General features: G+C 41.1%; 1 protein-coding gene, 1 non-coding gene and 3 pseudogenes across 6 annotated transcripts in view; 3 read left to right on the forward strand and 2 right to left on the reverse strand.

Moving 5' to 3' along the window:
* The window catches only part of HECTD1 (HECT domain E3 ubiquitin protein ligase 1), a 97,819-nt gene that overhangs the window by 58,916 nt on the left and 11,174 nt on the right, over positions 1-27,729 (reverse strand). For all 5 annotated transcript variants that reach the window (XM_070427473.1, XM_070427456.1, XM_070427447.1 and 2 more), the window contains exons 3-8: positions 9,690-9,924; positions 5,104-5,331; positions 3,494-3,775; positions 3,126-3,396; positions 1,629-1,705; positions 1,445-1,543 (exon numbers count right to left, since the gene is read on the reverse strand). In XM_070427473.1, the coding sequence (XP_070283574.1) occupies positions 1,445-1,543; positions 1,629-1,705; positions 3,126-3,396; positions 3,494-3,775; positions 5,104-5,331; positions 9,690-9,924 (1,192 nt within the window). The remainder of the gene's footprint in view (positions 1-1,444; positions 1,544-1,628; positions 1,706-3,125; positions 3,397-3,493; positions 3,776-5,103; positions 5,332-9,689; positions 9,925-27,729) is intronic.
* LOC139018778 (parathymosin pseudogene) lies at positions 7,651-8,013 on the forward strand (annotated as a pseudogene).
* On the reverse strand, positions 16,954-19,164 carry LOC139021830 (aconitate hydratase, mitochondrial pseudogene; annotated as a pseudogene).
* LOC139004212 (large ribosomal subunit protein uL23 pseudogene) lies at positions 21,855-22,376 on the forward strand (annotated as a pseudogene).
* On the forward strand, positions 25,507-25,614 carry LOC138999982 (U6 spliceosomal RNA). Its single transcript, XR_011469493.1, has one exon. It is a non-coding gene; the product is annotated as a U6 spliceosomal RNA (small nuclear RNA).

The raw sequence follows: 27,729 nt of genomic DNA on the forward strand, positions 1-27,729 counted from the left end.
CCGCTGAGTGCACGAATTTTGTGTACCAGGCCTCTAGTTATTACAGTAATCATGCTAGGAGTATATATACATTTTATTGATAAAACTGCAAGTTAAACTTAAGAAACTTGCCCAAGGCCATACAGCCTTTTTTGTTAATGGGCTAAGACTGAATCCAGGTGTGCCTGATTTTGTTGCCAACTAACATTGCATTATGCAAAATTACTTCACAATAAGATTCTAGAGATCTAGAAAACACTTGGTTCAATCCTTACCATTTGACCTCTTTGAACCTCAATTTCTCCTAATTGTAAAAAGAACTCTCCAAATTGTTTTGGTAAACCAAGAGTCAAAAATACTATGATTCTGCCCTAGCTGGTTTGGCTCAGTAGACAGAGTGTTGGCCTGTGGACTGAAGGGTCCCAGGTTCGATTCCAGTCAAGGGCACATGCCTGGGTTGCGGGCTCAATCCCCAGTGGGGGGGTGTATAGGAGGCAGCCGATCAGTGATTCTCTCTCATCACTGATGTTTCTATCTCTCTCTCCCTCTCCCTTCCTCTCTGAAATAAAAAAAAAAAAATACTATGGTTCTTCTGCAAACATAATATTTGATTTACTATTAAATAGACACAATATAGAAAAAAAATGTACAGGAATTCCTCATTTTATTGCACTTTGCTTTATTATGCTGCACAGATACTGTGTTTTTTACAAATGGAAAGCAAGTCTCTCCATCAGCCAAAGGATTATGGCTCTCATTATTGCAATATCTCCGAGGTATGCCAGTACAAAATTACTCATTGCCAAGAGTAAGAAATTGGAAACAACCAGAGTTTAGCACTAAGTGAATAGCTGAATAAACTTGCAATACATCCACAGAGCAAATATACAGATATAAAAAAGCTCTCCAACTTTGTGAAAAGTTTTCAATCTATATTATTAAAGGGAAAAGGAAAAGTATAGATCAGTGTGTAGATGTTACATTTTATATAAGGTGGTAATAAGCATACATACTTTTGCTTGTATCTGTATTGAAAATGTTAAAAAGATATAAACAAGAAATTTAAAAAAAAATGCTTATCTATAGTGGGCAAGGGGAAATGGAATGAATAAAGATGGCATGAGCCCTAGCTGGTTTGGCTGAGAAGGTAGAGTGTTGGCCTGTGGACTAAAGGGTCCCGGGATTCGATTCTGGCCAAGAGCACATGCCCAGGTTGTGGGCTCCATTCTCCCCCTAGTAAGGGGCATGCAGGAAGCAGCCAAACAATGATTCTCTCTCATCATTGATATTTCTATCTCTCTATCTCCCTTCATCTCTTAAATCAATTAAAAATAAACATAAAAATTTTTAAAAGATGGCATGAAAACATGACTTCTTAACAGAATAAAAGTTTTTATGTCATTCTAATTTTGGAATCATATACGTGTCAAATATTAAATTAATAGTTTAAAAACTTGGACTTTACCTTTGCTACTTGAGGTCTTCCAAAACATGCAGCATAATGTAATGATGATGATCTTTGACCTCTATTAACATCAGCACCTCTTTCACAAAGAAATTCTACCTGTAAAATGATGAAGAATCATAAAGTTGCCTTATTAATATTTCTACCTTTGATTTAAAACATTAACTGTTATTTGTTGGCTTACCATTTCCTGAGTTCCAAAAGCTGAGGCCCAATTTAACAGAGTCTGACCCACATCATCCATAAAATTTACTTCAAAGGCTAGAAGTTTGAAGGGGAAAAAATAAAATTTTTAAAAGCCAACAAAATAATACTGAATTTTTCTAAAGTGGGAGCCATTTAAAGATTATTAATAATCACTAAATACAAAGCTAATTTTAAACATTTAGATTAACTATAACGTAGTTAATAATCAGCAAACATAAATTCTGCTAAAAGTATTCTAAAATTTTAAAAGCCACTGAAGATTTATAAGAATTTAAGCCTTAAAAATAAACAAGACAAAAATGAAAAAAAAAATACATAACACAACTCAATAGGATACTAAACTAATGCCATACCTATGGAAAAGAAACGAATCCCCATTTTTAATAAAAATAACATAGCCCTCGCCAGGTAGCTCAGTTGGTTAGAGTGTCGTGTTTGTTAATCTTATTGATTTTTAGAGAGAGAAGAAGGGAGAGAGAAACATTAATGTGAGTGAAACATTGATTGGCTGCATTGATTGGCTGTCTCCTGCACACACCCCACTGGGGATCCAGCCCAAAACCCGGGCATGTGCTCTGTCCAGAAGTCGAACCAGCAACCTTTCAGTGCCTGAGACGATGACCAACCAACTGAGCCATACTAGCCAAGGCTAGAGCAACATCTTGATGCACCAAGGTTGCGGTTTCAATCCTGGGTCAGTGAACATACAAGAAGAAACCAAGAATGCATAAATAAGTGCAACAACAAATCAATGTTCCTCTCTCTCTCTCTCTCTCTAAAAATTAATTTTTAAAAATGTTTTAAAAAGAACACAAAAGACAAGTCTGATGACCCAGAAGTAACTTTCACCAATTTATATTTTATTCATAACTTCATGAAGCAATCTTAAAAAATTTACTATATATAACTGACTTGTGCCAAATTCGTTAACCTTGAGAATATAACAGCCCTAAATTCAATCTGTAAGTCACCTTAGAATTGGCATGATCTAGTTCTGGCAATGATCTCGTTCTGGCAATAAAACGGGTAAATTTCATTTGCTCATTGAAGGAGCATTTACTAAGGTCTTACCACATACAAGACTGATATTTATATACATGGGGAGAAGAGAGATTATTGAAGGGTTCTGGCCATTATCTGGCACAACTGCTAAAAATACTGTCCAAAATCTAGAAACTAGAAAATGCCTATATAAGTCCTTATCTCAGTTTTCTTTTTATTTTTCAATCCTCACCCAAGGACATGTTTTATTGATTCTAGAGAGAGAAGAAGGGGGAGGGAGGGAGAGAGAGAGAGATACATCGATCAGTTGCCTCCTGTAAGCATCTCGACCAGGGATTGAACCCAAAACCTAGCTATGTGTCCTGACCAGGAATAAAACTAGCAACCCTTTGTTATATGGGACGACACTCAACCAACTGAGCCACCCAGACAGGGCTTAGTTGTTTTTTTATATGAGAAAATATTTTCCAACCTCCTGTGTCAATTGCATCTATAAGGGCATCGGTATCTTTACTTCGAATACAGTCTATAAGCTGCCGATGTGAGCGTTCTCCTGAACTATCCAATCTCCGGAGTCCTGGGATTCTGCCTGTAGATCCAGCACTAGACTTTGGCAAAGCCTTTCGTCCTTCAAATAATAGCACCAAAAGAAGGTCAACCAAACGCATGGTATCAAGCACACATCTTTCGTCACCCTGCAATGCACTCTCAATTGAATCTGGAAGCTCTGACCTCAGGAGATCCTAAAAAGAGAATGAGGAAAAAAGAGTTTAATATATTTACATTATATAAAAACACATTTTCTGAAAGATTAAAAATATAATTCAAAAATATTCTTACGTGTGTTACTACTGGAGAGCCTCTGCAAAGTGTTGAGAGCAGACTTACGATTGTGGATACCTGGTTACTCAATTTGGAATCTGCAGCTGTGGAAGGCGCACCTGTGGTGCTGCGACCTGGTTTGCAAGCTGATGATGGCCCTGATATGGTACCACCAGCAGCAGCCATTCGAGATAAGAGCTCTTCAGTTAATCCATGTTTGGCTAATGGAGCTGGGTCAACACCACGACGGGTGAATCGGTCAGCTAGTGATGCAAAACATCGAAGCGCTCCATCCGAAACCTAATGATGTAAAGAATATGCATATTGATAAAATTCACCTAGGCCCTGGAAGGGTAGCTCAACTGCTTAGAGCAGTGGTTCTCAACCTTCTGGCCCTTTAAATACAGTTCCTCATGTTGTGACCCAACCATAAAATTACTTTCGTTGCTACTTCATAACTGTAATGTTGCTACTGTTATGAATTGTAATGTAAATATCTGATACGCAGGATGGTCTTAGGCGACCCCTGTGAAAGGGTCATTCGACTGCTAAAGGGGTGGCGACCCACAGGTTGAGAACTGCTGCGATACACTAAGGTTGCAGGTTCAATCCCAGTCAGTAAACATACAAGAAGTAACCAATTAATGCATAAATACATGGAACAGATGGATGTTTTGTTTTCTCTCTCCCCGCCCTCCACTCAAATCAATCAACAAAGAAAAATTTTTAAATTCCCCTAAATAAAAAGGGCCAGTACTGCTTATTTCAATACTGATACTATAAGAAGGGCAGCTGTAGCAAAGAGATTAAGGCTTACAATCTGTCTAGAGTTTAATCCTGGCTTTCACACTCTAACTGTATGACATGAAAATGTTACTTAACTGCGCAAGGCCTTGGTGCCCTTTTCTGTAAAATGGGAATAACAGTACCTATAATTCACTGTCTGAGCTTAATAATGACATATGTAAAGAACCTAGTTGGACATCAAAAGCTCCATATTAACCAACATTATATAAAACTTTGCCAAGATAACCTATGAATATCAACTAAAAATTAACATCTGAATGTTAAAAAAACATTAAAAGTTAACTTTTAATTTCTCAAATATGTGAATTCAACCAAAGTTTACACATATAAGACTTTAAATACTGTGTTACTTTACTTCAGTGAGAACTATTTTAAGTCAACAAAATTGTGCTGAGTCAACAAATTAGAGTACAAGTGTAGCTTTAAAAATTATATATTTCTAAAACACTTAAGTTTTAGAAATAAACACATTACCATTTTTAAGAATTTTTTAAGTTGATTTTTAGGGAGAGAGGAAGGGAGAGAAACATCAATGTAACAGTGGAGCATCGGCTGCCTCCTACATGCCCCCTAGTGGTGATTGAGCCTGCAACCTGACGACACCCAACCAACTGAGCCACAATGCCACAATGGCCAGGGCGAACACATATTACTTTTAATTTAAAATGTTTCACTGCCAAAACAAAAAATGATTACTATATAGAGATATAAAGTGAGAGAAAGAGAAGATGGAACGACCTGTACAGTCCATCATAGTTATAAATAAGGGAAACTATAAAATCACTTTTTAAAATCAAAGTACACAACAGTGATTTACCTACCTGGTGATCTTCATGTTTTAATAAACTAGACAGAGATTCCACACAAATTTCTAAAGAAGAATCTTGAGGTTCCATTTTGCCACAGAGTCTTGATACAACAGCCATGGCGGAGTGCAAGGTATCTTTATGAACCAGGTGTCCACTGTCCCGAATGAAGGTAAGCACACAATTCAAACCACCAGCCTCGAAGACTGCTCCTGACTCACGAGTGCATATCAGTTCCAGCACCTATAACAGTAAAACAAAATTAACAAAAAAATACAGCAAGTTCAATTTTAATTTTCTAGAATCACAGAAAACATAAGGTACCCTCCCCATTTATTAGTAACCACATTTTTTGAAAGTAAAAAAAATTTGGTAGCCACATTTGAAATGTTTAATACTCATATGACTACCATATTGGACAATGTAGGTTTAGGTGATGAAACCTACATGGCATGCTAAGAAACTATAAATAATTTACAAAAGTTTGTGAAGATTCTAAACATTAAAAAAAAAAGAACTTTTTTTTTTTGCCCAGCCAGTGTGCTCAGTTGGTTGAATGTCGTCCCATGCACCAGGAGGTTGCCAGTTTGATTCCCAGTCAGGGTACATGCCCAGGTTTCGGGCTCAATGCCCAGTAGGGGACATGCAGGAGGCAGCCGATTAATGTTTCTCTCTTATCTATGTTTCTTTCTCTCTCTCCCTCTCCCTTTCTCTCTCTGAAATCAATAAAAACACATTTAAAAAATTTTTCAATAAATGCTAAGTATTACATTATTCATCATCCTCACTCTTACTCTGAATATCAAAACATAAAAAATCAACTTTTACTTTCTAAATTATGTTCATGTTTAAGGTGTTCTGATAGAACTAAAGAGTTAATAGGGTCTATAGGTCATACAGGCTTATGAGAAATTTAGACTTTGTTCTGAAAGCAAGAAAAATGTTTTAAGCAGGGAAATAATATGAGCAAAATTTCAATTAATAACTGAGAAACGGAGTATGAGTAGAGTGTAGCAGTTGTAAAAATTCAAGCACTGATATAAAGGCTTTACTAAGGCACTAAGAGCAGGGACAAACAAGAAAATAAACTAGAAAAGGACTTGATCATTACATGTGTGAAGTGGAAAAAAGGGTAAAACAAAAACTTCTGTCTTGAGTGTCTAGGTGAAAGTTAATGCCAATTATCAAAATAAGAGTTCACCTGTATGAAAGATAATGAATTCAGCTGGAACCAACCAACAGGCCTTTGAATATGAGGTCTAGAACTCAAGAGTGAGGTCAGGTATAGAGATAAAGATGTGACAGGCATATACATATGAATGGCACTAAAGCTGACAGTTTAGTTTTAAGAAGGTAAAAACAGTTCTTGGGAAATACTACCACTGAAGACCATCTATATACATAAAAGTGTAATATGCAAATCGACCAGACGGTGGAACAACCGGTCACTATGACGTGCACTGACCACCAGGGGACAGACGCTTAACGCAGGAGCTGCCCACCAACCTCTTGGTCCCTCCCCCAAGCCGGCAGGCTCTGATCGCCTGATGGGGAATGGGGAACTGGGGGTGAGTGGCGGCGGATGTGGGTGGTGCCAGGCCAACGCGGGTGCAAGCAGGGCCCCAATCACCTTGCCAGTCGCCCCACACACAGAGGGCGACCGGTGGCAGTGGCGGTGGGGGGTGGGGCCGGATGCAGGCAGCCGGGGAAGATCACAGGCCAGGCCTAGAGACCCTATCTGTGCACAAATTTCGTGCACCTCTAGTGAATTAGTAAGTAAGAATAATCTGCAAAGGACAGAGAGAAAGGGAGAGTAGAGTGTAACAGACTAGAAAGAGTTTGAAAACACAGGTCAGTGTATAAGCAGTAGAGTAAAACCCCAGCCCTGGAAGAAACATGAAGTGATGTGATAAAGAGAACAAGATGGGAGAAAAGCTCTAAACAGGAAAATGGATACCTCTTTCTCTGAGACTAGAAAAAGAAGTAAATCTACAGCCACAAAGGCAGAAAAGTCAAGACATTAACAATTATAAACAGCAGCTCTCAATGTCTGAGAAAGACATGATTTTGAGGGATCATTGAAGTCAACTTTTTTCATAATAATAGTATCATGATAATTGTCTTTTTCATTCTCATTCTCTCAGGAGTATAAAGTGGACTTTTCCAGAAGTTACGTGAAGTGTGACATAGCAACCAACTAAATGCAGAAGTAGATAGGAAGATTTGGCTCTCTTCTATTAAGCCAGACATTTTTTAAAGGAACTTGCAAAAATGCTTAACAAAGCTACTCTTCTAATTTTCTGTTTGTTTGGAAAATAGTTATTTTCAAAAATGTAATGCATGTTAGCATGTAATAAGTTTATTTTTAGATGTATTAAAAAATACTTCAGGCCTCTTCCAGAGACCCAGCTTGCTGAGCGGCTGCCACTGCCCCTGTCGCCGCTGCCGCTGCCGCCACCACACCAGGTTCCGGCTTCAGCCACCTTCCGCCGTCCAGTGCTCCTCCGTCCCCACCCCGGGACCCCGGCTCCCCGGCTCCCCGCCAGCCTCGGCCCCAGCACCATGTCAGAGAAGAGCATGGAGGCAGCGGCCGAGTTGAGCACCAAAGACCTGAAGGAGAAGAAAGAGAAGGTGGAGGGGAAGACGAGCCAGAAAGAGTGAAAGAAAGAAGTGGTGGAGGAGGAGGAGAATGGAGCTGAGGAGGAAGAAGAAACCGCTGAGGACAGAGAGGAGGATGAAGGAGAAGATGAGGAAGGAGAACATGAGGAAGAAGAAGATGACCAGGGGCCTGCGCTGAAGAAAGCTGCTGAAGAGGAGGATGAAGCTGATCCCAAGTGGCAGAAGACAGAAAATGGGGCATCGGCGTGAGCCCCCTTCCAATGGGCTGGGGAAGGAGGCGCCTCAGGGCCTGGAGATGGGGGCAGGAACAGTTCAGTGCAGCCACTCTTCACCTGACTCCTTGCTCTAGCCCTGCATCAGAGCTGCCACCCTCTTTCTCCCCAGCCTTCTCATGTCCACCTCTCCAGACACTTCCCTTCCATCCTCACTTGCCATTGTTCCACCTCCTGACCTGTCCCATCTGAGCTCCCCAGCTGGTCCCCAATTGCCCCCTTTCCCTCTTCTTTCTCTCTTCCTCCCTCGCTCCCACTCCTCCTCTGATAGCTTCTCCTTCGGAACCTCTGCATCCTAGTCTTCTGTCCTGCCCATCCCTACCCTGCCTGGTCCCTGGGTCTCCTTCAGATCCCCTTCTCTCAGACAGTGCCAGGCCGGGGTGGGGCCAGGGTTGGGACCAAGCCCCACAGCTGCCCCCCTCTCCTCCCCTTTTTGTATAATTTAATAAAGAAATGGTCACACTTCAAAAAAAATACTTTAAATTTATCAATTTCATTATCGAATATGGGAAATATAAATAGATTTAATCTCTATAAACAAAAAATCTTCAAGGGTTCTCAATAAGACTTGTAAAGGGGTCCTGAAACAAAAAGTTTGAAAACTGCTGACCTAGAACAAGAATCATAAAAAGAATAAAACAGGAATCATAAGAGAATCATGTAAAATCCAAATGTGTTCACAAGTAGTTCCAATAAACTAGTGACCCAATACTGATGCTTTTAGAGTCCCAGAGTTTGTAATTACCCCACCAGGAATAAAACAACTAATTCTAAAAGAATACAGCAAAATTGTTAAATCCATAGGCCCTAGAACCAGATTTTCTAATCTTCAAATTCGTGATCTTCAGATCTTGGCTCTGCCACTATGTGTATCATCCCCAGCTAGTCATTTAATCTCGGTATGCTTGATTTTTTTTCACCTCTAAAAGAGAAATTATATATTAGTGGCACCAACCACATACAAAATTGTCATTAAGATTAAATGAGTTGGATAAAGTTGTACATCTGAAATTTATGTAATGTTATTAACTAATATTACCCCCTCCCAAAAAAAGTTTTTAAACCAATTAAGTGAATTAATACATATTAAGTGTTTCATATGACACTGGCAATAGTGGTCAGTGTTATCTGTTGTGCTGGTGGTTTTTACTATTTTCATACCAGGTACAATATCATTCTGGCTGGGAACAGGGACAACCTATCAAAAGTATTAGCAGCCACCAGAACTGAAGAGCATTGAGGCAGCAAAGAAGAGCATTACCAGTGACCTGCAATTTTCCTTCAAAGATAAGATTTTTTTTTTTTAAATCCTCACCTGTGGATATTTTTTCCATTGATTTAAGAGAGAGTGGAAGAGAGGGAAAGGAAGAGAGAGAGAGAAACATTGATGGACAGAGACACATCCACTGGTTGCCTTCTGCAACCGGGGATTGAACCTGCAATCAATGTGTGCCCTGGACTGAAAATCAAACCTGCAACCCTTCAGTGCAAGACCAACGCTCTAACCACTTAGAACACTAGCCAAAGATTTCTTTTCCCAAACCACATGGAATCTCCTTTGATCCACAAGGACTGTGATTTCCACTGTTCTCAACCGCTCTCAATAAAATAAGACTGATAATGGGGGAAAGAATTTTTATTTCATTAGCAAAATATATTTTTTATTCTTTAAGTGATCTTCAAATGGGCCAATAAAGAATTAAGACTTACCTTTACACATTGTTCAGCTAAGTCTCTGCTAGTCCTGTTGTTAAGTTCTACCACAACCAAACGATTACAAAGTGCTTTTATAGCTCCATCTACCCCAACAATCCTTCGGGTGCATTCTGCAGATACATCCAGGTAGTATGTTATGGCACGGGCTGTTACCTCCAACACATTGTCTGGAGCACTTTCGTCAAGAAAAATTTTGCAGAGGGCTGGTAAGAAAGTGCGAGGAGGACATCTGCAGTAAAAGAAATCATATTATACCTAGAATTAGTAAATAATTAACATTAAAATAATATTAAATAATAGATAAAACTATGTAACATATCATGTTCATATTGGATCGCCTGTGTATTAGGTAATATTTCTCACATTGCTTTTAATCTCCTAGCAATACTCACATGCTAATTTCATCATTGCTGAAAATATCAAGGTATAAACAATTTAAAGTAGCAGCATTAACTTGAAACCATGTTTAAAAAATCCCTATTCAATACTCAGCTGGAACATCAACCCTCTTGATGTAAACCCTCCCTAACCTATCCAAATAGTTGTGGTACTTTCATGTTCCTCAAACCTCATAAAAACAAGGCCCACACTGTTTAATGTATTCAATTTATTCCTTTATTTACATTAAGAGTTTCTGAAGGCCAGGGACATTCTTCAATTCATATTTTATGGGAACAAATGTTGATTTGGTGTTTAACAGACCAGGTTAAAACACAGAACAACAGCTATGTAACCTTTCTGGTCCTGTTTCCTCATTCATAAAACAAAGATAATATCACCTCACTGGTGTGTCTTAGTGATTGAGCGTCCACCCATGAACAAAGAGGTCACTAGTTTGATTCCCAGTCAGGGCACATGCCCAGTAGAAAGCATGCAGGAGGCAACGGATCAATGATGTTTCTCTCTCATCAAAGTTTCTATCTCCCTATCCCTCTCCCTTCCTCTCTCTCTAAAAAGCAAAAACATAATTTAAAAAAAAACAAAGATAAGATCTTATCAATCCCTACTTTATATGGATATTATAAAGATTAAATGAAATTATATACATTAAACATTTAGCAAAGTACCTTGTCACAATATTAAAATAATTAATTTCAGCTACCCTTCCCTCCTATGAACAGTCTAACACATGCTATTATAAACCTGAATAAGACAGTTTTATCAAAGCAGAATTTGAGTTATCAATAATATCCCCTATATTTTAATCAACATTTACATAATTTACATTTAGTAGAAATCTTAGTATATGACATCAAATACATTATTCTAACTCTTTGCATATGGGCTACAAATAACACAAACACAAAACAGTGCTCTCCATGTTTTGGTGAAATTATTTTTCCTTCAATTCTTAATGTGTGCATATCTTTAGCAACTTTTTAAAACTATCTGTATGAACTTCAAGCAGCTCTACCCTTTAATATCTACATAGATGATCTTAAGTCAAGATAATCTATGCAGCAGGAATTTATCACAAAGATTTTAGAAGCTATCTTGCATTCAATTACTGACCAGCCACTGATTAAACACAGGTGGTTTCATTAACCAACTAGAGGCCCGGTGCACGAAATTCGTGCATGGATGGGGTCCCTTGGCCTGGCCAGCAATCATGGCCGATTGGGGCCTTCCGGCTGCCCGCTGGGGTCTTCCTTTTTTCTGCGCCACCCCCTGGTGGTCAGCGCACGTCATAGCGAGTAACTGAACCCCCGGTCTCCCAGTCAAACTCCTGGGGGGACATTTTGCATATTAGCCAAATACACACACACACACACACATTAGAGGCCTGGTGCACGAAATTTGTGCATTGGGGGAAGGGGTGTCCCTCAGCCTGGCCTGCATCCTCTCACAATCCAGGACCCCACAGGGGATGTCCGACTACTAGTTTAGGCCCGATCCCGCTCGCAATCTGGAACCACTGGCTCCTAACTGCTCACCTGCCTGCCTGCCTGATCACCCCTAACCACTCTGCCTGCCTGCCTGATCACCCCTAATCCCTCTGCCTGCCTGATCGCCCCTAACTGCTCACCTGTCTGCCTGATCACTCCTAACCGCTTCTGCCTGCCTGCTTGATCACCCATAACTGTTCGCCTGCCTGCCTGATTGCCCCTAATTGCCTCTGCCTCGCCCCCGTGGCTTAGTCCAGAAGGACTTCCAGAAGGTTGTTCGGCTGTCCGGTCTAATTAGCATATTACATTTTTATTATTATAGACAACACTTTTTTTAAATTCTCATCTTTTATTGAAGGAAATAAAACTTGTGCTGCAGAGGCAATGGTACCTCAACATGACAAGGTAGCCAATGGGTGAGGGGCTGATGGCCATTTTCAGGCTGGCCACGCCCCCTGGTGACCCAAGCTCCCAGCCTCTCCTTTTTTTCTTTTTTCTTTTTTCTGGGATTTACTTATCTTCTATAATTGAAACTTAGTAGCCTTGAGCAGAGCCCAGGTCTGGCTGGAAGCCTGGGTTGCCCCTGGTAACCCAGGCTCCCAGCCCCTCCTTGAGCGGAGGCCACAGCTGGCTGGAAGCAGGTATCTGGGATTTATTTATCTTCTATAATTGAAACTTTGTAGCCTTGAGCGGAGCTGAGGGCCCGCCAGGGCAGGCAGGAAGCTTGGCTTCCTCCATCGCTGGGGGCAACCCAAGCCTCCTGCTTGCTCCAGCTCCGTGGCTGCTGCCATCTTAGTTGGGTTAATTTGCATGCTCACTCCTGATTGGCTTGTGGGCGTGGCTTGAGCATAGCAGAGGGATGGTTAATTTGCATGTTTCTCTTTTATTATATAGGATTTGTCCATTTTTCTCCATGTCCTTTTACAACCCTATTCCAAGCCAACTTCAAACCCTATTCCAAGCCAAGTTCAAACCCTGTTTGAACTACTGAAATAACTTAGACATCCACATAAGAGATGTCTAGCACTACTGTTAAGTGGGGTATCTCTACAGGGAGGAGAGGATCAGTCTGGTGTAGAGTGTCAGAGCCTAAACAAGGTAAAGGGGGCATCTCTGCAGAGGAATGCCCCAGTAATGGCAACTGATACATACAAGGAAAATGACTAAATAAATAAACAAACATATCAGGATAATAGGAGTGGCCCTGAATGGGTAACTCTGCTGATTAGAGCACCATGCCGATACACCAAGGTTGTGAGTTTGATTGCCAGTCAGGGCTCATAGAAGAATCAACCAATGAATGCATAAATAAGTAGAACAATAAAATTTATGTGTTCTGTTTCTCTCACATACACTCCTCCTTTCTCATTCTCTCTCCAAAAACAATTTTTTAAAATCAATAAATTAAAAAAAAAAGAAAGAGAAAAGGATACTAGCAGCCAGGTTTCTCATGGTAGAACAGTTACAAATACTGAAGGAGAAAACTAGAATGAATCCTGTGGTGTTAGACTGGAACTGGAGGTATTGGTATAAACTCCTGGTTTTCCATAGAGACAGAGAGAAAAATAAAGATGCTAATGTGTGTGATCCCTCTGCCTAAAATACAGAATGTTGGAAGAACTCTTCCAACTCTTACCATAGCTGCTTCTTTGTCATCCTTCCTGTCTCAGCCTAAATGTCACCTCCTCAGCTTTCAGACTTACAAATGTCCTCGTTTTGGTCTTACTTTACTTTGCAATCTATATTTTCTTTTTCTGTTATCTACTGTAACTCTCTCCAAAAAACCTGTAAGCTCTCAGAAGTAGAGATTTATTTCATATAGCACCCAGAAGGGTTCTCTATACATACTCAAGTTTTATTGAATGCCTCCCTCACAAACGTCCTTCCCACAACACAAAAAAGTAAATCCATTTACATCTTTTCATGGTATAGCAAAATGCCAAGTCTAGACTCTAACCCTGTGGTCGGCAAACCGCAGCTCGCGAGCCACATGCGGCTCCTTGGCCCCTTGAGTGTGGCTCTTCCACAAAATACCACGTGTGGGCATGTACATACAGTGCAATTGAAACTTCATGGCCCATGCGCAGAAGTCGGTATTTTGTGGAAGAGCCACACTCAAGGGGCCAAAGAGCCACATGTGGCTCGCGAGCCGCAGTTTGCCGACCACTGCTCAACCCAAACTGCTCTCCTAAATTCCAGAACTACAGACACAACTGCCTCCTGGAGATGTTTCAGGAACCATCAAACACAACCTGTCCAAAACTAGACAAAATTTCCTTACCAAAAAAATATCACTTACTCCCTAAATTACCATCTACCAGGTCAGTCAGATTTTAAAAATCATAAAATTCTTCCAAATTTGTTTCTAAAATTTAAAATCCAGAACCCAATCTTGATGGTTTTATCTCCTAACTCTTTAGTATATGTCCCTTCCCTTGAATTTCAACCCTTACAATTTCTTACCTGGATAACTGCAACAGCTTCCTCTAGTCCATTCACTAGTCTATCACCAAAGTAATTTTTCTAAAACACAAATCTGAGACTGTCATATCTGGCTTAATTCCTCATTAGTTCCCTACTACCTTGAGGATAAAATCCAAATTCATCAGGATTACACATCTGGCCTGTGATCAGCCTCATTCATTGCCCTCTCTACCCCTTCACATACAAACACTCTACTCCTGCTTTACCAAACATTAGAAACTAGTGGCCTGGTGCACGGATTCGTGCACACTGAAATGAAATTAATTAGAAGGTGGCTGGCAGGGCAGGACTGGGTGAGACAGGTCGGACACACCCTGGAGCCAACCTCCCTCAGTACCTCCCTGGCATGATGAAGTGAGCGGGTTCCCTCTGGCAGGTGGGGTCCCTCGGCCTGGCCTGCGGGGATAGGGCCTAAACCGGCTCTCCAACATCCCCCGAGGGGTCCCGGAGTGTGAGAGGGCACTCTGCAAAGTTGCTGTCGTACAGGGTGTGGAATGCAAACACAAGTGTGAAGTAAACCAGATTCAGGGCCGACAGTGCCCCAGCACCAATATAACCCACGGCCGAAGGTGGAATCGTGCAGCCCCAAGAGGAATTGGGCTCCCTCCTCTCTGGTTTTGGGGTGCGTGCGGCACCTGAGAACCGCTGCTGCCAAGTCACTGCAGCTCGGCAGCTTCTGTGTTGAGCACCTGCTTCCTGGTGGTCAGTGCACGTTATAGACACTGGTCAGATGGTGGGAGGGACACTCAGCATATTAGCCTTTTATATATAGATAGATAATACTCATAATTCCCACCCGACTCTAAAGTTTCCAGATCCTTATGCCCTTGCACATGCCCTCTATATACCCCTTTCTCCTTTTTTTTCTCATCTTTTCAAAGCAACTTTTAAATTTGTATTTTAAAAATCTATGAAGGCTCAGGTCAGAAAGTACCTCCTCTAGGAAGCCTGCCTTAGGCCAACCTCATAGCATTCAGTGAATCCAATCTATCACAAACAGCCAGTGTGGCTCACTTGGCTGAGCCTCCTCCCAAGCACCAAAAGGTTGCTAGTTCGATTCTCAGTCAGGGCACATGCCCAGGTTGTGAGCTCGATCCCTAGTAGGGGATGTGCAGGAGGCAGCAGATTGATGTCACACTGATGTCTCTCTCTCTCTCCTTTTCCCTTCCTCTCTCTAAAAATCAATTTTTAAAAAAAATGTTTTTTTAAAAAGCATCCATCAAACTATATCATATTTTCCCATTTACCTGTCTCCTCCATGAAAACATGAGCTTCTTGACAGCAGGGTCTATAACTTATCTTTGTTTTCCAACAACCAAGCCCAGTAATTATTACCTAATAGACACTCAAATATTTGACAAATACATGAAAATAACCCGTCTGAAGAAGTTCAGTTTAATAAGGAAAAAGATAATGTAATTAAGTACAAATAAATGAGTGCTATAATAGAAACCTAAAAGAAATAGGTTCATAGAAAGTTCTCAGAAAGCTCAACTCAGGGGATTTGCAGAAAGAAAAGCCTCACACAAAAAGTAGTAGTTCCAGTTAAATCAAGGATTCTCTGACTTCAGGAGTTATTGCAAGTATTTAAGATAATATAATATACGTAGTACAGTGCTCGGGACATAAACGATGTTCAATAAATGATACCGTAGAAGTTGGCCAAGCAGGCAAGCTCCTGTACTCTAAGAATGGCATGTGCAGCCTAGCTGGCGTGGTTCAGTGGTTGAGTGTCAACCTATGAACCAGGAGATCATGGTTTGATTCCTGGTCAGGGCACATGCCCGAGGTTGCAGGCTCAATCCCCAGGGACATTCAGGAGGCATGCAATCAATTATTCTCTCTTATCATTGATGTTTCTATCCCTCTCTCCCTCTCCCTTCCTTTCTGAAATCAATAAAAAAAAAAAAATACTTTTTTAAAAAAGAAAAGAATGGCATGTACAAAGGATGGAAGCTTGAAGAATTATGTGGCAGACTGCATTTTTCAAACAATATCCACATTATCTCCCATCCCACATCTCCATATATTCTTTTTTTATAGTGTGACTATGATACTCTTCCCATTGAGAGGGCCTATGTTCTCACCCCTTGAATCTGAACAGGTTTATGATTACAATGAAAGTGACCACTTTGTGAGTTCTAAAACTAAACCATAAACCAATAAAAGCTCCTACTGGCTTCTCTCAGGTCTCTTGCTCTTGAAACACAACCATCATGGTGTGAGGAAGTCCAAGTAGCCACATCACAAAGCCAGCAGGTGTTGCAACTAACAAACCCAGGAGAGATCCCAATTAGAAAAAGCCAGTATTCAGGGCATGTGAGAAAACAAGTCACCAGATGATTCCAGTGCCTAGTCATTAAGCTTTTTGTTATTTATAAGTAGGATCATACTATAAATAGTATCCTATAATTTGCTCATTTCTTCAATAGATATGTTGTGACCACCTTTCCACATAAATATAAACAGACCTAGCTCTATTTTTCTAATTCTACATAGTATCTAATATAATGAATTGACACACATTATTAGCCATTTAATTGGTTTCCAGTATTTTACTATTTGAAGCAATGCTGCAATAAACAATCCTTAAAAAAAAAAAAAGTCACTGAGTACAGCTTCTTACTTTCCTTGCAAGAGCAAAAGGTTCTCTAAAATCCTTCAGCTACCAGTGAAATGATCAGACAGGGAAAAAACTTTAGATGGGAGTCTTCTCATCAAAAATAAATACAGTTGTATGGAGCTGCTCAAGATCTGAACCAAACTAAAAAAGGGAAGGCAGGGGCTGAAACATTATTTAACAACCCTCCAACCATGGGTCACTAGTGTTCTCAGGGAGGGGAGGACAGGAGGTCTGGCCACGCCATCTCAGTGAAGGAAGCCACAGGTGTATCAGATCAGATCTCCTTTCAATGACATGCAGAATTGCACTTGTGACACTAGAGCTGTGTCAGAGGAGCAGGGTGGGAGGCTGTGGCAGAGCAGGACCTTAAGTTATAGCTCCTTTATCTGTTGAGAGCACTGCCAGCACAGAACCACTCGATCTGGGTCTTGTTGAAGGTATGGTTCAGAAGGATGATCTCCTGGGTCCAGTTGGAATGCTTGATGATGCATCTCAGGGGCATGTCAGGGGCAAAGTCCTTCAGACCCTGGTCAACTTATCCACAGGGTGAATCTTGTTGTAGTCGGCTGGGTCAGCAAAGGTGAGGGGCAGCAGGTCCTGTTTCTTCAGGTTTGTTTCTTGGGTCCTCGCAAAGCTCTTAGTAATGATGGCCCGACCCCTAAGGTGACAGAGTTCCAGTTTTGCTATGCTCCTGGCTTGAGTCCTCACCATAGTTCTTGTCTCCAATCACCATCCACCAGATACCATGTTTCTTGTAGTAGCGGGCAGTGTCAAACTCCTGGGTGACGGCATTATACAAAGTGTTGGTCTCGCCATTTTTGATGCTGATGGCACCAATGAGCAAGTTGTTGGAGATGTCCAGGTGCCCACGGAACTTGAGCCAGCTGAGATGTGGTCAGTGGTACACTTCTCTTTGACTTAAGGATTTGCAGGTCTTCTAGGTCTTTGCCATCCAATTTGTCAAAAGGCTTAAAGAAGCTGGAGATGCTGGCTGGTGAGACTCACACCACCCACTGCCCACTGCTGTCCTTGGGATGGTGTTGGTAGGTGTCCTACCCAGGGTCAAACTCTGCATGGGGAAGCTCATCCACATCCGGAGCCTCCAGCTTGAATTTCTTGCCATCCTTGCCTATCAGGAAGTCAGTCTCTGGGTTGAACTTCAGGGTGCCAGCAATGGCCAGTACTATGACAATGTCTAGGGACATGACAAAGACATGGGTCTCAGGGCTCACATCATCATGTCCCATGAAATTCCTATTATAGGAGGTGACGATTATGTTCTTCTCCCCTTCTTGATGTCCTTTCTGTCCCACTGGCCAATGCAGAGGCCACAGGCATTGGCCAGGACAAAGCCATCCACATCCTTCAGGACCTGTGCATAGCTGTCCCACCTAATGGTGGCACAGTTCTGCTCAGAGCCCAGTGTGATGGTGAACTGGGACTTGCTCTTGAGTCCATGGGCTAATGCCTGCTTGGCCACAGCTGCTGAACACCCATGTCCTCATAACTGGAGTTGGTGTAGCTGCCGATCAGACCCACTCTGATGTCCAATGGCCATATTTGCTTCTCTGTCACAGTTCCCACTTCTGCCACAGGATGAGCCAGGTTGGGGGTGAAAGGCCCACTGATGTGAAGCTTCAGCTTGCTCGGGTTAATGTCAATCACTTGGTCATAATGGCAACCAGGGTCAGGTACCAAGTGATCCTTGAATTCATCTTCAAGGTTGACAATGTTTGCCCAGCCTGTCTTGCTCAGATATTTTCTTCATCCTGTGGTTATAAGGAAGCACTGAAGTCCTGGCTCCAATTTCTGCACCCACGTTGCAGACTGTCACCATGCCAGAGCAGGATATGGAGTCTACGTCAGGCCCATGGTACTCCACAGTAGCACCAGTGCCTCCTTTAAAAACACATTGTTGGGTGAGGTCCAACCGGAGAGTGAGCCAATCAGCTTCATACCAATCACCCTGAGGCACTTCAGCCATGACGTTCACAACAGCAGCACCCAGACTCCAATGTAGATGCCCCCTCCCTCCCAAGCCACCATCATTGGGGTATGGAAATCAGTGCCAATCAGAAGAACCCCAGGGTATGCATTGTTTTCCAGAATAATCTGGGAATGATTTCAAAGACAGGCCACCAGAAGCCCACACCATATTTGGCACCTGCAGTTGCCAGGAAATTATACACTTCTTGGTTTATGTCTTTGGCCTGACACAGGTCTTTCTGGCCTCCAAGCTGGGCCTCAATCAGATGGTCATAGTGGATGGTGGATGGCATGGCTTTCTTGGGCAGCACGGCCATCTGGGCTGTGGCATCCTGCATGGCCATATGGATGGGCAGCAGCCACAGGTATGTTTTGCCCTGCTCAATTTCCTGATTGGATGAGTCACCAGGTGTTCATACACAATCTTCTCAAAGAGGGTTAGAGGTGGTTTACTCTGCAGCTGGACAACCAGGAGGCTGTAAGGCACCATTTTGTGCACTAACAAAGATGAGGTTGCATGCAACGAATAATCTTAAAATATATCTTTGCACAACTGCACCACTGTTTATGAAGGAAAGATTCTCAGAAGTGTTTCTATGTGTACATTTTTAGTCTGACAGATATTATCAAACTTCTGAAGCTATACTAATGCATAATCCCACCAGGAGCATTTAGAGCAGCGGTTCTCAACCTGTGGGTCACGACCCCTTTGGGGGTGGAATGACCCTTTCACAGGGGTCGCCTAAGACCATCGGAAAACACATATATAATTACATATTGTTTTTGTGATTAATCCCTATGCTTTAATTATGTTCAATTTGTAACAATGAAATTGGGGATCACCACAACATGAGGAACTGTATTCAAGGGTCACGGCATTAGGAAGGTTGAGAACCACTGATTTAGAGTATTTATCTCACCACTCCTAGGCCACTTAGGAAGATATTACCTTTAAATTTTTGCTAAATTGATAATTATTTCACTTCATTCCATAAAATTTGGCTATGACAGGATTAACAAACTTTACAATTAAATACAGAATAGTCAATCCCCGCCAAGAAAATAAAAAAGAATCTAACATTGTATACACGTACACACAAATGCACACACACACACACACACACACACACACACAAAAAGACTTCAAGATATAAAAAGTGTCTAATTACAATAGCAAAAGTTGGCCCAGCCAGCATGACTCAGTGGTTGAGCGTCGACCTATGGACCAGGAGATCACCGTTCAATTCCCGGTCAGGCCATATGCCCGGGTTGTAAGCTTGATCCCTAGTGTTTGGCATGCAGGAAACAGCCCATCAGTGATACTCTCTCATCATTGATATTTCTCTCTCTCTCTCCCTCTCCCCTCCTCTCCGAAATAAATATATATTAAAATAGCAAAAGTAAAAAATAAATACCAAAGTAAATTCAATCAATCATTTTATTTCTGTATGCTTGGTACAGACTTTATTTCTGTATGAACATGTACTTGAGGCAGATACAAAACATAAAACTACCACTCTGGGCACATATAAACATCATTTTTTAATGTTCATTCAGATTTCTCTTAAAAGATAAAAATCAAAAGTTATTACCCTATTCATTCATGCTTGCAAGGAATAAAACCTTGTAAAGTTATTTTCAATTAAATTTTCCTATACTCAACTCTAAAGTTCAAAACAGTAAAAAAACCACAAGGTCCTCTACCAAAAACAGCACCATTTATATTAGTTAAAAGAAGGTAATCTTATACAAACATATTTGGCTAAAATTCTAAAAATAATTAAATATTATTTCAAACAGATAAAGGAAACTTTGATTTTCCCTTATTTATATTTTATTTTGAAGTCAACAATTCAAAAAATATGTTATCAGGCAATAATGTATATACAAAGGTGCTCACTGTGATATAACCTACAGATCTAATAATAAAGGCATGACTAAGTATATGACACGTACATGATTACACAGGTTTTTAAAAACTGCTTACTAAGGACTTGCTATTATACAAATATACTTTAATAGAAATATCCTATCTAGTAAAGAGGGAACATGCAAATTGACCATCACACCATCACAAAGATGGTGGTGCCCACAGAGGAGACGGGGTTTCCATAACACTAGATGGCTGAACCCACAGTGGAGGCCGAGTTCCTGTAACAAGCCTTAATGAGCAATCAATCAGCAGGGACCTGAGGTTGCGTGGCGGTGGGCCAGGGCAGGGAACCTGAGGCTGCGCACCCCCACCCAGTGGGGCTTGACATGGGACCTCAAGCTGCGCCTCCCGTACCGGCACCCAGCCAGGGGACCTCAGGCCGTGCCCCCCGGCCCAGCGCCAGGCCAGGGGACCAGAGGCTGCTCCCCTGACCCAGCAGGGCTTGACAGGGGACCTCAGACCACGTCATCCCCACCCAGCGTGGCTTGAAGAAGGAACCTCAGGCCGCGCCCCCCCCCGCCCAGCAGGCCTTGACAGGGGACCTCAACATGCACCCCCCGCCCCAGTGCTGGGCCAGGGGACCTCAGACTGCTCCCCCCACCCAGGGCCAGGGACCTGAGGCTGTGCCCCCTACCAGGCGGGGCTTGACAGAGGCCCTGAGGCTGTGCCCCGCCCACCCAGCGGGGCTTGACGGAGGCCCTGAGGCTGTACCCCCCCTCGGAGGGAGTTGACAGGGGATCTCACACTGCGCCCCCCACCCGGCGGGTCTTGATGGGGGATCTCAGGCTGTGTCTCCCGCCCAGTGGGGCTTGACAGGGGACCTCAAGGCACACCCCCCTGCCCCAGCGCCGGGCCAGGGGACCTGAGGATGCACCCCCCCACCCAGCAGGGCTTGACGGGGGACCTGAGGATGCACCCTCTGCCTGGTGCCGGGTCAGAGGACCTGAGGCTGCGCCCCCCGCCCTGCGGGGCTTGACAAGGGAGGGGCCGGCTGGGTCTGGATCTCGTGCGATTTTGAGTCCCCATGAATGGGTGGGGACTTGACTCTGGGTCCCGTGGTGTGTGCCCCAGACTCTGACAGGAGGAAGATTTTCATATACATTTTACTAATTTTCTTTCGTCTCTGACACTTCTATTATAGAGAAAGGGCAAATAGCAATATTAAAAATATTTCTTCTAATTAATCCCCTTTTAATGTGCACAAGTTTCATGCACCAGGCCACTACTTAGGTAAAAGAAAAGGAAAAGCTTTTTACGAAGATGGCGCCGAAAGCTAAGAAGGAAGCCCCTGCCCCTCCCAAAGCCGAAGCCAAAGCAAAGGCTTTGAAGGCAAAGAAAGCAGTGTTGAAAGGCGTCCACAGCCACAAAAAAAAGAAGATCCGCACGTCACCTACTTTCCGACGGCCAAAGACACTAAGGCTCCGGAGGCAGCCTAAATACCCTCAGAAGAGCGCACCCAGGAGAAACAAGCTTGACCACTATGCCATCATCAAATTCCCCCTGACTACCGAGTCAGCCATGAAGAAGATAGAAGACAATAATACACTAGTGTTCATTGTGGATGTCAAGGCCAACAAGCACCAGATCAAACAGGCTGTGAAAAAGCTCTATGACATTGATGTGGCCAAGGTCAACACCCTGATCAGGCCTGATGGCGAGAAGAAGGCATATGTTCGACTGGCTCCTGACTATGATGCTTTGGATGTTGCCAACAAAATTGGAATCATCTAAACCGAGTCCAGCTGCATAATTCTAAATATAAAAATTTTACACTGTAAAAAAAAAAAAAGAAAAGGAAAAAAAGAATATCCATTATGATGTTTTATCATGAGAGAAAAAACTAGAGCAAAAAGGTAAAATGGCTAACTTCTAGATTGTGCAATTAGAGATAATTTTCATTCTCTAAACTTTGATTTTTCCAAATTTTGAAACAAACGTATTTTGTAACTCCAAAAAAATAAATGTAAAATTTAGAGCTAGTCCTAGAGTAAGCTGGTTACAGCCTGTCTTTCCCAAAGATTATAACCAAAAACCTTGGACAGAACACAAAAAACAACTGAGAACTCTGAATAGTAAACAACAGCAGATGGATTGGGGAAGGAAGTCAAAATAAGTAACGATCCTTGACGGAAGTGAGTTAAAGGGTGTTTTTTTCCTCTCCTCTTTTCTTTTCCAGTTTTGGGACTTGGGATAGGCCAAGTCCCAAAACTATCTAGTAGGAGCACAAACAAAAAACTAAAAGGACCAAGAAAAGGGGCCTCTGTAAACCAGAGGATGAGGGGACAAATTCCTGGGAGTTTTTTTCTTCCCAGCCTGGCCCCAAGCCAGCCCCAAGTGTAAGCCCCATAGAAAACTTAGTGGCACATGCACAGTCCAGTGGAGGTGCCACAGCATATAAGGCCCAGGAAGACTGAGTACTAAGAAAAGGAACCCATGCCCTAGCCGGTGTTGCTCAGTTGGTTGGGCGTCGTCCAGTGCCCTGAAAGGTTACTGGTTTAATTCCTGGTCAGGACACATGTCTGGACTGTGGGTGCCATCCCTGGTAGGGGGGTATGCAGGAAGCAACCAATCGATGTTATGCTCTCACATCAATGTTTCTCTCTCCCTCTCCCTTCTCTCTCTAAAAATCAATAATCTTTTACAAAACAAAAAAATAAACACCTGTGAGTCAAAAAAGCATGAGAGGAATCCTATCATTTTCTTCTCTTTTCTCTCATTACTTTCACCTCCAGGGCAGTCCCAGTCCCAGAAACTGTATGACAGCACAAGAGGAAAGAAGGGAAGACAGTGAAGAGAAAGTGTGGCTAAAATCCAAGAGAGCCCCAGCTTTTTGGCTAGAACACTAGGTAAAAAAAGGTTTCTGGAAGCCAAATGATAAGGGAAGACTTGGGGAGGAAAAAGCTACAAAAAGGATCCCTGACACAAGTCCCAAGCTCACCTCTCAGCTGCACATATGTAGAAAAGAGCTAATGACTTTAACAACAGAACTATGACATAATCTACCACCCAAGTCCCAGACTAAACTCTAAGTGACACATGCAGAATAGACCCAAACATCCTAACAAAGGGTTTTGAAACCAATGACATTCGAACCACCTACCACCCACAGAGGGCATGACAGAACTTGCAGTCTAATCTACCCAGGTTGACTGCATGCCACAACAAAAATCAACATACTCTAGAGAATTTTTATAAAATCCAGAGTCTCACAATATAATATTCTAAATGTCTAGGATAAAATCCAAAATATCTTAAGATACAATGAATCAGTACAATGTGATCTGTCCAACTCAAAAAGAAAGATAGTCAACAAATGTAAGATTGAGACAACATAAATGCTAAAATTATCAGAGAGAACTCTAAATCAGCTATAATAACTATATTCCATGAGGTAAATAACATTTTTTAAATGATTGAAAACAGACATTTTCCAGGAGAGAAATAAAAAGTGTGAAAAACAATCAAGTGAAAATTTGAGAAATGACAAATACAATATGGGGTGGAGAGGGGATTCACTGGATGGTCTCAAGAGTGGAATGAAGATGACACAATCAGGAAACTTCAACATAAATCAATAAAAACTACCCAATTTGAAGAATAGAGAAAAAAAGATTGGGGGGCAAATGAAACAGAATGTTAGCGACCTAAGAGAAGATATTAAAAAGTGTAACATTTGTGCCACTAGAGTCCCAGAAAGGAGAAAAAAATTGGTCCAGAAAATAGATTTGAAGAAGTAACCCCCCAAATTTGATGAAATACAGATTCAAGAAAATCAGCAACCTCAAATATACAACAAATGCAAACACAACCTTGCACAGAAAAATCATAATCAAACTGCAAAAAATCTTGAAAGCAGCAAGAGGAAAAACAACACAAAAAAACAAAGATTAGAATGAATGCAGATTTATTATCAGAAACCACAGCCCTAGCCGGAGAACTGAAAGGTCCCAGGTTCGCTTCTCGTCACGGGTGCATGCCTGGGTTGCGGATTCGATCCCAGTGTGGGGTGTGCAGGAGGCAGCTGATCAATGACTCTCTCTCATTATTGATGTTTCTCTCTCTCCTCCCTTCCTCTCGGAAATCAATAAAAATATATTTAAAAAGAAACCATAAAGGCCAGAAGACAGTGGAATATCTTAAAACTCTAGAAAAACTGCCACCCCAGAATTCTATATCCAGCAAAAATATCTTCACAGCATTAAGGCAAAATAAAGACATTTTCAGATGGGGCAAAAAAAAAAAAAAAACACTAAGAATTCATCACTAGCAGCCTTCCCCTAAAAGAAATGCTAAAGAAAGTTCTTCAGGATGAAAGAAAGTAATACCAGAGAGATACATGGAACTTCAGGAATAAAAGAAGAGCAACAGAAATGATAAATATCAAGGTAATGTAATAGATTATTTTTCTCCTTTTAAACTGACTACTGAAAGCAAAAATTATAACACTATATCTTCAGATTTCCAATGTATGTAGAGTTAATAAATATGACAACTATAACATAAAGGGAGAGAGGATAGAGAGCTACACACTTGTAAGTCTTCTTCATTTTACTTTAAACAGTAAGATATTAGCTCTAAATTAATTGTAATCCCTAGAGCAATCACTAAAAAATAGAGACAGCCCTATCTGGTTTGGCTCAGTGAATAGAGCATCAGTCTGCAGACTGAAGGGTCCCAGGTTCGATTCCCGTCAAGGGCATGTACCTTGGTTGCCAGCACATCCCCAGTAGGGGGTGTGCAGGAGGCAGCTGATTAATGTTTCTCTCTCATTGACATTTCTAACTCTCTATCCCTCTCCCTTCCTCTCTGTAAAAAATCAATAAAATATATTTTAAAAAATAGACAAAACAGACAAAAAATGTAAATTAAATAAAATATTCAAATAATGCAAAAGGCAGAGTGCTAGCATCAGCAGCACATATACTAAATACTGGAATGATACAAAGAAGATTAGCATGGCCCCTGCGCAAGAATGACATACAAATTTGTGAAGTGTTTCATATTTTTAAAAAAGAGAAAAAAGAGGCAAGACAGAGGAAACAGAGAAACAAATAAGCAAACAAACAAAAACAGAACAGCAAAAAAGAAAAGTAATAATATAACATTAGACGTGTATCCGAACATACCAAAAATTACATTAAATGAAAATGGTGTAAACTCACCAATTCAAAACCAACTGTCAGGTTGCATTAAAAACGACAACAACAACAACAACAACAAGCCTTGGCCCATGTGGCTCAGTTGGTTGGGCGTTGTCCAGTGCACAAAAAGTCACCAATTCAATTCCCAAGCCCAGGTTGTGGGTTCCATGCCCAATTAGGGTGCATGCAAGAGGCAACGAATCAATGTTTCTCTCTCACCTCTCTCTCTCTCTCCCTCTCTCTCTCTCTCTCCCCCCCTTCCTCTCTTTCTAAAATCAATAAAAACATTTTTTTAAAAAGAAAAGATTAACACACACACAAGCCAGCAGTATACTGTCTACAAGAAACCCACGTTATATATAATGATATAAATTGGTTAAAACTAAAGGCTGGAAAAAGATATACCAAACACTTTCAAAAGCAAGCCTGAGCCCAGCCAGTGTGGCTCAGTTAGTTGGCTGAATGTTGTCTCATGCACCAGGAGGTCACTGGCTCAATTCCCAGTCAGGGCACATGCCCAGGTTTCGGGCTCGATCCCCAGTAGGAGTGGGGCATGAAGGAGGCAGCCCATCAATGTTTCTATTTCTCCCTCTCCCTTCCTCTCTCTGAAATCAATAAAAAAGAAAAAAAGCCTGTGTGGCTATATTTGTATCAGACAAAGTAAACTTAAGAATAAGGAAAATTATTTGGTATAAAGAGGGATATTACCTAATGATAAAATCCTAAAATTAACTAACAAGCCTTCAAAATATATGATACTAGGCCCTGGCCGGGTAGCTCAGTTGGTTAAAGCATCGTCACGATAGGCCAACGTTGTGGGTTCAATCCCCGGCAGGGCACATACAAGAAGCAACCAATGAATGCATAAATAAGTGGAACAACAAATCGATATCTCTTTCCTTCTCTCTCTCTCTCCCTCCCTCTTTCTCTCTAAAATAAATAAATTTTTTAAAAAATATGATGCAAAAACTGGGAGAACTGATGAGTAATAGATAAGACTACAATTATAATTGGAGACTTCAACACCTCTCAATAACCTATCAAACAAAACAGAAAACTACTGAGGATATACATTGAACAACACTATCAATAAATTTCACTTAATCTGACACTTGCAGAACATCCCACCAAACGAGCAAAATATACCTTCTTCTCAACTGCATGTGAACCATTCACTAAAAATAGACCACATCAAGGACCATAAAACAAACCTTAACAAATTTAAAATAATTAAATTATATGAAGTATGTTCTCTGACCACAATAGTAACATAGAATTATCTGTGAAACCCCCAAATATTTGGAAATTTAGCAACACACTTCTAAATAACCAAAGGGTAAAAAAGAAAGTTTCAAAGAAAATTGTAAAGTATTTTGAACCAAATGAAAATATACATCAATTAAAGCAGAAAAGAGAAATTTATAGTACTAAATGGTTATATTAGAAAAGATCTCAAATCACTGACATCAACTTCCACCTAAAATATTAGAAAAAAGAGCAAATTAAACCCAACCAACACAGAATAATAAAGAGCAGAAATCAATGTTTAAAACAGAAAAATAGAGAAAAATGAATGAAACCAAAAGCTGATTCTTTGACAAGATAAATAAATTTGATAAATCTCTAGCCAGATTGATCAAAAGATAAAAATCAGCAATATTAAGATGAAAAGGAGAATTATCACCAGAGACTGTACAAATATCCAAAGGATAAATAGGAATACTACAAACAACTCTATGACCATAAACTTTAATTTATATTAAATAGGCCAATTCCTTGAAAGACATAGTATTACAATTTACTTAAGAATTAATTAACCTGAACAGTCCTCTATTACAGAAAATAAATTAGTAGTAGAGACCTTCAAACATATCAATTTAATCTCTTATGGTTTATGCTTTTTTTTAAGTTATATTTTTATTGATTTCAGAAAGGAAGGAAGAGGAAGAGAGAAATAGAAAACATCAATGTGCCCTGGCCG

Source organism: Myotis yumanensis, unplaced genomic scaffold (genome assembly GCF_028538775.1).
Source record: "Myotis yumanensis isolate MYYU_CA2020_CCGP unplaced genomic scaffold, mMyoYum1.0.hap1 SCAF_1, whole genome shotgun sequence".
NCBI classification, from domain to species: Eukaryota; Metazoa; Chordata; class Mammalia; order Chiroptera; family Vespertilionidae; genus Myotis; species Myotis yumanensis.